Raw genomic sequence first — 9,354 nt, 5'->3', positions numbered from 1 at the left:
CGTGGAATTGTCATGCCAATGAGTGACAAAGAGTTGCTAATAGGCCAAACAGATCTAGGACCAGGCTACATTATTACTATGTCAGAAGGAAAATGTTTCCAGGAATACATGTTCATCTAAAAACAGGGGACTTTGGAGAGGGTAACTGTTAGCAGTATAAGAAACATACAGGCATAAATGTTGTCAAGTCAGCTACTACCATTTATTTACAATGTCTAAATGTTAAGAAGTTTCCGTCACAACTGAACTTATACAGGTTCATTGTAGTAGTTTGAGTGGGAAACAAGAAATGGGCAGAAAAATAATGTTCTTTTGAAAGTTAACTCATAAACATTTTTTTTATTTTTTTTATTACTTTTCCTTACAAAACTATCCCACATTTTATTGGCTGTTCCAATTACATTTATAATGCATTGAATCCTCAAACGCTAAGGACAAAAAAACTACATTTAATAGATTTATGCACAAGAAAAGTCTACAGAATATTTTTTATTTTATTTAATTTGCTTCACACCACTAAGTGCCTCATATTGAGTGAGACAAAAAAGAAAAGAAACTCAGGCTTAAAAGAACACACTAAATATGTTGTTGGTAGGAAATAATTGTGTTCAATGAAGCATGTCCTGTACACAAAACTACTAAGATAGTGGCTCCAACTATATCTATGAGCAAAAGTCTGACATTTGAGTAACTGGCATTTACAGGTACCCAAAAGCTTTGTAGTAGTCCCTTAGAGATTGTGTCTCTCCTAAAAAAAGTAGCAGACTAACTCTCAACAGGAATGAGATGCTGGCCTCTGTAAAGACAGGGCTGTTCTGAGGGTGGGACTCGTGAGTCTGGGCTGGCTGGAGCTCGGGGGTAAGGCATAGAGTGCCAGCGTTGTCACGGTAAGAAGGCCTAGGCTCTTATTCACTGTCACTGCCATCGCTGGAATCTGAGGCCTGCTCACTGCCACTCCCGCTCTGGGCACGGCCACCCTCTGAGTGGTCACTACCGCTACTGTGGGCCGGAGACACGCTGCCACTCCTACTCCTTTCCCTATGGCTCTCCTTCTCCTCCTCCTCGCTCCCACTGCCCTCCTCCCCACTGCTCCGGGCTGCTCCATTCTTGGGCTCGTTATCATCGTTATCACTGTCGTCATCGCTACCGAAGATCTCCACCTCATCTGCCAGCTTGACCTCCTCCTCGCCACTCTCACTGCCGCTACCACTGGCCTTCCTCCTCCGTTTCGCTCCCTCCTCGTCATCATCATTCTCAGCTCCACTCCGCTTTCGATCCTCATCCTCCCTGTCAGAGTCACTGTCAGAGTTGTCTGCCTCACTCTCGCTGCCTTTCTCCTTCTCATCACCTGGGATTGGAGACAAAGAGATACAGACAATTAGTTCATATGGATCTAAGAGGCAGTCGTAAACAGAGACTCTGCAGACACAGTAGTAAACATTGGGGAGGACAGAGAGGGGGGAGACTGACCAGAGTCCTGCAGTTTACCCAAGTCCATGTCCTCTTCTTCATCCTCTGGTTCATGGTTCTCCAGCTGAGCCTTACGCGCGTCCTAAGACACAAAGACAGATGTCGTTATTACTCTGATTATTTAGATGTTCGCAAATGTACACTTTTCTGCTTATGTCCAGCACTACCTGTTCATCTCTATCAGCGTTGAGGTCCACTTATTAAGTAAACACAGTAGTTTCCACAGATTGAAAGTAATGCTCAGTGTAGAAAACAAAAGTAATCAAAGGAAGGTGACCCCCCCCCAAAGGAGGGCCTGACTAGCAGTTTCACCTGTGCTTCCAGCTCCTTGTCGTTCATGTCTCTGTGCTTACACACCAGCACAGCGTTTGTAGTAGACTGGGCTCCAGCCTTAGCTCTCCTCTTACTCAGCCTCACTCTGCAATCCAGGACAACACAGTCAGAACAACAACCTTCACAGGTGGTGTCCTCAGGCCAAAACAAACTAACTAAACCCACCCTAGAAAATACAAATCTACCAGAATCATGTGATTCTTCCAAGAGAAACCCACGTCACCTCCTGTTACAGTAAACCCAACAGACCCCCACTTTGAGATCCCCCACTCCAGCCAGTGGTTACCTGGTCTCCAGTTCATTGTAGTAGACTCCATCTCCGTCTCTGAAGATAAAGAAGTAGTTCTCCTCATAGCCCTTGCTGGCTTTGTTCTTCACGTTCCAATTGTACTCCCTGGCTATCTTATAGTCATACCTAGAAAATACAAAGAAACCATCCTCATCACATCTAGTTCAATGTTACATTAAATGTGTTTCAGAGATTCCAACACCATAAAGGTTCTGTACTTGGACAAGGTGAACCAAGTAGGTGTGAGGAAGTAGACAATGACAATGTGAAAACTGAATATTATTGGGATAGTATAGTTAACATATCAGTAGAATTGTTGGTGTCCTGTCTACTCAAGTGTGTAAATGCTTTTTGGATTACTCACAGATCATCAGGCATGTAGTCCAGCTCCTCATCCACGTCTCTCTTGCGCTTGCGAATCGTTTCCTCATTGGGCAGGAAGTAGGCCACAAACTGGTTTCCTTCCTCATCCATCATACCTCTGCAGGTCACAACAATAAGCAATTCAGAACATGATGTAAATTGTCATAGTGCAGGACGGTCACAGAAAATCACAGACACACGCACACAATGTGGCAATGTTTTCTCCTCACCTAATCATGGCCTGTGACATCATCTCCACACCCTGGGGTGCTGACATGTCTTTAGGCGCAGGATCAGAGTCGAAGATTACCTGAGCACACGGGTTGATCCACATCTGGGGAGAAGAAAACAGAACATTCAAATGCTTACTCTTTACCACAACACACTAGGGCAAGACAACAACAGTGAAACACATCCAGCTTGAAACAGATACAGGAACCAATGACTCCCCAGGAACAAAGACCATGGGCATAATGCAGATAGGAAGCCAAGACCAGCACAATGATACTGTATGTCCTGTTGAGTGCTATGGATGCTCACCTTGAAGTCAGGGAACACAGGCATCACCTCCACAGGAGTGACTCTGGGTTTACTGTAGTGCTGAGCAATCTGGGGAAAGAGGAGGAACACAGCGTGTGATGTACAGATACTAGGATCTTAATTTGATCACTTTTGTTGCTGAGAATTTTCCTGTTATATTATACAGCTATATTAACAGTGTACCACTTTTCATGTAGCCTCATTTTGACCAACTAATAGCCTAACCACCAATCAAACAACATTATGGACTAAACATTAAAATCCTGTTGCTGCAGGATTATTTTGCTGCGACAATTTAGGTACAAATAAGATCCGACATTAACTTTGTTTGTGATGGAATGAATCATACTAGAAGGAGCATACAATGAACTGTGTCATCTCTGTGTAGCTGGACATTGACTTTGAAGTTGTTACTGAAAGACCTATTTGGACTGAATATTGCACAGTAAATTGTGCAGAGCCAAACACGGGGCACTCTCACCGGTTTCTGGGCATCCTCAAAGGTCTTTTCAATAGCAGCAATCTGGCTGTCCCGATCCTTGTATATCTCCTCCTCTGTGAACTGCTGTTTGACAGACACACCGATCCTAAGGACAGGACACATAGGTTATAGAAGGGGTGGGACAAACAGCGAAAACACTACAAAATGGTAAGTGTATATGCTGAATGTGGTGGTTAGCTAGCTTGTTAGGTCACACTTACTTGACTTCCACCTTCTCATTGGAGACACCATATCTATTGAACTCTGTAGAGATGTACTCAGTCTTCCTCATCCACGGGACCACCTTGGCGTGCTGCTGAGATCTACAGGAAAACAAACAAAGAGCTCATAACACAGATTCCAAGTCATTCTTAACATTATAGTTTACATTTGTCACACATATACTGTATTGACTGGTACACAGTCTGTATCCAAACCTTTTCGAGCTGGATGGAGCTGTGATGTCTTCCTCCAATAACTTCTCATCAGCTGGATCCAGAAGAACTAGAAAAATAAGGATGGGATGATTCTAATTCAATACTACACAAGCTTCAAGTAACCACCACAAAAATATACTGACTGTGTGGTATAACAGTGTGTATGTCGTTCAGAAACGTACTGCTGGGGTCGACACGGTAGGTGTCTGGGTTAATGAGGTCGATGGTGACGCCAAGGTCAGGCTCAGTCAGCAGCTCATGTTTGTGTTGCTTCTCTAACGATGTAGCCTTGTACTGCACAAACCTGTCAACACCAGACAGAGCAACATCCAGTCACATCAGAGTCAGTGGCAGATCGGTATTTATGGGAGAAGGCTTAGAAAAGAAAAGCTGCACACTGTGGCTCCAACAACAATACATTTAATAGACAGCAAAATCTGGACTGACCTTTATAGCAGAAGGAACTTGGTAGTAACAAGGGTGTTTACCTGTGCTGGTCAAATGGATATGTGATGAATTTGGGATCAAATGGGATGTCAGGCAGGCTATTGCAGTACTTTACCCGACAGACCACGCCGGACCTGGGAGAATGGTTGGGACAAACATGGAAGCACACATCTAAAAAATGTACAGAGAAGAAGTCATCATCAAATACATGTTCTATTAACCACTGATGCCACATATCCTCATAATCTAAAGATAACCACCTAATGGTCATATGGGTTTTGATCTGTCAATGACGGGGCGGGCGGCAGGCAGCCTAGAGGTTAGAGCAGTAACCAAAAGGTTGCTGGATCGAATCCCCAAGCTTACAAGGTAAAAATCTGTCGTTCTGCCCCTGAACAAGGAAGTTAACCCACTGTTCCCTGGTAGGCAGTCATTGTAAATAAGAATTTGTTCTTAAATGACTTGCCTAGTTAAATAAAGGTTAAAAAAAATAGAGATCTCCAACCCCCTTTGCATTTAAAAAATACTTATTGAATTGTAACTGAATATCTTTTGTTGAAACATCAAACTGCAAGCATACCTCTCTGGAACAGTTCTGTGTGATGAACTCCTAGACATGTTGATAGAAAAAGCAAGTGTTGTTAGCTACACACTCAGCTGAGACTGAATAAAAAGGCAGTAACACAGTCCCCATGTCAATAGTAACTTATGATGGCACAGTCAGAACATATGTAAATTATGATGATCGCTAACTAGCCATGCCGTCATTAGCTAGGTTGCGGCAAAGCAAATACATCGGAGAAAAGATTTACCTGTGACCGTCTGAGTCTCGCTGGGCTTGTGTTTGTATAGTTGGAGCCATTCTCTTAAAATAATGATCACGACTGGAAGCACAGCTTCACGTAAATTCAGACAACCGATCAAGAAACTCCTTACTAAAACACTATACCTGAAAGAATAAGAAACTCCGTTGACTACCTAGCTAGCTATTTACTCCAAAGTACTCAGAGCTTGCGCTCTTTTTGCTTTTCTGTCTTGGCTGGCGGCATCTTACTACTAGTAGGACCCCTAATATTTTCATGGGTAGCTTCGGAGCGGCCTGAATATAATTGCGTAGCAGATCTACCGTCAGTATTTGCTATATATCGTATGTGGATTTGTGGTAGGCCGTACCTTAAACTGGACAGTATCAATTTATACGATTCTACGTCGGAAAGCAAGCTACAAAAATAAAATATCATCGCCCTCTACTGTATGACATACTGACAACCAATCTGTAGCAAAAAACTGTTTGAAATATAAGTGGAACAACAAGCTTGGAAAATGTTTGAATTTATTCCGTCTTCGGATGCAAAGAAATAAAAACAAACGTACCATTGATGTCATTGCGTGCTTCTACACCTGCATTACTAGCTGTTTGGGGTTTTAGGCTGGGTTTCTGTACAGCACTTCGAGATATTAGCTGATGTACGAAGGACTATATAAAATAAAATTGATTGATTGCTCAGTTTAACACCTGACATGTCACTTTCCTAAACAAGAAGTCGACATTAAAGACAATACTTGTGTTAGGCTATGCCTGACATTACAGAAGGACAATCGTTCAATTAAGACAATTTACATGTTATGAACAGGTACAAATCGAAATGTGGAATTAATCTATGGATTCTAATAATTTTCCTCATTTGCTATTAGAGCATTCATGACATTATTATTGAGGTGTGAGCTTTACAACAGCAACAAAAAAACAAGGAAACCCAGATCTGTGGTCTTCATCAAAAAAAGCTACATTCAACATTTTAGTTTGAGCGCAAATTACAAAACTTGCAAAATACTGATGAGTGCAAATTATTATTTCATAATGTTGTAACATTTCCAAGAGTAAAGCTTTTCATTAAATATGTGTGTCATGTCAATAATGTTAGTGTTTTACATAACAAAACAATCCAGTGACACTGTCATGTAAGTGCCCAGACTGAAGCAGATTATGTATATAGAGATTTGTGAAAACAAACATGTACAACCATGATAATGTGCAAGTCTGCCAAAATACACAAAAATGACATTGACTATGGACTAAACCTTAGTTTTAAAAAAACAATCAAAGCATCTGCCAAGTGTTTTTCACATTGTTTGACCTATATCACATATTAACACAGACAATAGAAATAGAACATATGTATGATGGTTCATGCTTTGGTGGGGAACACTTAGCAGCCTCACTATGCATCAATTCCAGTTACTGCAGGACCACCTCCCTGGTTCTTCCTGCCAAGCTGGGTGTCTCTACCCATATCCAACAACAATCTAACTGCATTCAATGCAGTGTGTTCATGTTGACAAAGACCATGCGCTAAAGCTAAGAGGGAACCAGTAGCAGGGAGGTAGAAAACGACTACTTGTTCTCATTATTTTATAGGAGTGGCTCAAACATACAGCTCCCATCATTTTATATCTGGGGAGATCCATGAGATCCATCCAACAATCCATGATGTGCTGTTCCTCATATTCTTTCCCTATCTCAGGTCTGCATCTGTCCAGAGGGATCCACCCTGTGGAAAGAGAACAATGGAGACTTTATTCATGAAAGTGTCAAAAACTCAACCGGATCATGGGATCATGCCTATTCACTTGTCAGTATCTGTAAACACATTATTGTGACATGCTACATGGTAATAACTATTAACAACAGTATAGTTTCCCATTTCAGATACAAGTTATAGTACTGCATTTAATCTGATCACACCTAAGAACAGATTGAAATCTAAATGAGTACTCACCTGCTCAACATGTACAGCATTTGGCCAGGGTCATCTGCAAATACCCTGTAGTAACACAATGAGAAAGGAAGGTCTGTTTGATACTTCACCTGGATATTGAAAAGACGATTGAAAAGACGATTGAAAATCAGCAAGTTGCCTGTGTGTAAAATATGATTAGATACTCATACCCATCTCCCCAGTGATAAAATGCCTGGTCCTGGTAAAAGATACATAGGAACAGCCACACGCTTATGGTCTCCACCCAAAATATTACAAAAAGGAACCATAGTGAGGAGACTAGCAGCTCACACACCATCCTGGGGCTTCTACAATGAGACAGAGCAGAGCAGAGTTAAACCATAGGGGAACATACCAACACTACAGTCCTATACAGACAAATAGTGACGGTACTGGTGGGAGCAACATGAGAACTGCTAGTCCTGAAGAAAGATAACAATATTTAAGCAATGCCAATTTTATATCTTGATTGCAAACACGGTTTGTTTTTTGGTTGAAAGCAAGGACATTTCAGGGATTATCAACACTAGCACATGAACTCAAGCCCAAACCAAACAAGCAGTATGTTGGTCTTTGCAAACTAGCAGATGTCCTAGCTAAGTAGGGAGGAACGTTGATCAGCTGTGTTCAGTGAGAGGGTAGCTAGCTGCTAGCTAACTCTCAATCTTGGTGACATACATCATTGCCAGCTAACAAGAAATATTGGAAATAAAGTATCTTACCTTTTAATCGTGATGGGAGCAGATTTAATGGTATCCAAGTCCGTGAATATCAATAACATTCATGGAGGCAAGATGTTTAGCTAAACTAGGTTGGTCTAGCTAGCTAACGTTAGCTATACGCAATGCTACAGCTAGATAGCAATTAGCACCAGCTGACTGAGTTTTTTTTTTATTGTTGACAAGCTAGAACACTTAGCTAGCTTGCTTAATAACTTATTTGAGAAGTTAATATGATTTTACTTGATCAAATATAACATTGTATAGCTATTTAGCCAGCTAACATGCATGTTTTCATTGTTCAGGGGCAGCTTGGCCTGCTTGCCTGCATGCACCAGCAAAGTTACCAGTGAGTTGAGTTTCCGGTGTTGTGCCGAAAATCCCCCCTTCGCGTGAACGCGCACGCACTCTTCATTGCTGCGACTTGCTTGTTAGTTGAGATTTCTGATCACGTTTTAGGCAGCGTTTCATGTATTTTTTTTATGACGGTTTGATCGCGAGGAGGCACTAGTAATGTCTGCAGTTTTTGGTTTGGCAATTTGTTTCAAGTGTATTAGTCTATAAATAAATCTCTTTGCCAAAATTCGTAATCTCTCCCATGTTTTATTCGACTAGTAGTTGTTCTGAAATGTTTATTGCTTGCCTACATTTTACTCCCTCCTCTATCTTTAATATAACACACATACATTAATTGTTCATTTCGGTTGCCTATGCTGATGTGAAGTTTGTTCTATAGAAAGTATTTGACTCTGATGTGTGCCGCAGGAAGTATTTAAATTTAACCACAAAATTAAGGATATTAGCAGGGAGGAGGATTCTCCTGGCATCCGCCAAATCCAAATTCGTATTGTCGGACCGCCAGATGGTGAAGCGTGATTCATCACTCCAGAGTACACGTTTCCACTGCTCCAACCAAGGACAGAAGATTTTTAAACGCTATGTGCTTCAGTACTCCCATTCTGTGCGCTTGTGAGGCCTACCACTTTGCGGCTGAGCCATTGTTGCTCCTAGACGTTTCCACTTCACAATAACAGCCCTTACAGTTGACAAGAACAGCTCTAGCAGGGCAGAAATTTGACAAACTGATTTGTTGGAAAGGTGGCATCCAATGACGGTGCTATGTTTAAAGTCACTGCGTTATTCAATAAGGCCATTCTACTGCCAATGTTTGTCTATGGAGATTGCATGGCGGTGTGGTCAATTTTATACACCTGTCAGCAACGTGTGTGGCTGAAATAAACAAATCCACTCATTTGAAGGGGTGTCCACATACTTTTGTATATATAGTGTATATATATATATAATATAAATTCAAAAATTATGGAATTAAAATACAATGTCTGTTGGCACTGAAATTGCACCATACATATTCCAAATTTGGCAAATGACAGGACAGGTAGTGGAATGTAATAACTGAACAAAGAATGGCAACCAGGCTCAATGATTATGTACAAAGTGAACATTTTCTAACACAATGTTCAAATTTCTTATGCTC

General features: G+C 41.3%; 1 protein-coding gene across 2 annotated transcripts; it reads right to left on the bottom strand.

Moving 5' to 3' along the window:
* Positions 1-178: 178 nt before the first annotated feature.
* On the bottom strand, positions 179-5,529 carry LOC139548073 (RNA polymerase II-associated factor 1 homolog). 2 transcript variants are annotated; one of them, XM_071357393.1, is made up of 14 exons: positions 5,173-5,529; positions 4,941-4,976; positions 4,402-4,494; positions 4,096-4,217; positions 3,914-3,980; positions 3,698-3,799; positions 3,477-3,582; positions 2,996-3,064; positions 2,686-2,789; positions 2,457-2,573; positions 2,090-2,218; positions 1,783-1,888; positions 1,471-1,552; positions 179-1,348 (listed from the first exon to the last, which is right to left on the bottom strand). In XM_071357393.1, exons 1-14 carry the CDS (start codon positions 5,220-5,222, stop codon positions 906-908), a joined length of 1,626 nt encoding a protein of 541 aa, XP_071213494.1. In that variant the 5' UTR covers positions 5,223-5,529; the 3' UTR covers positions 179-905. The 2 variants fall into 2 exon arrangements, with proteins under 2 accessions (XP_071213494.1, XP_071213495.1); XM_071357394.1 differs by having other exon boundaries at positions 4,941-4,970; positions 5,173-5,524.
* Positions 5,530-9,354: the final 3,825 nt, after the last annotated feature.

This window comes from Salvelinus alpinus, chromosome 21 (assembly GCF_045679555.1).
Source record: "Salvelinus alpinus chromosome 21, SLU_Salpinus.1, whole genome shotgun sequence".
In the NCBI taxonomy this organism is placed as follows: Eukaryota; Metazoa; Chordata; class Actinopteri; order Salmoniformes; family Salmonidae; genus Salvelinus; species Salvelinus alpinus.
This window is presented reverse-complemented; position numbering and strand designations above follow the sequence as displayed.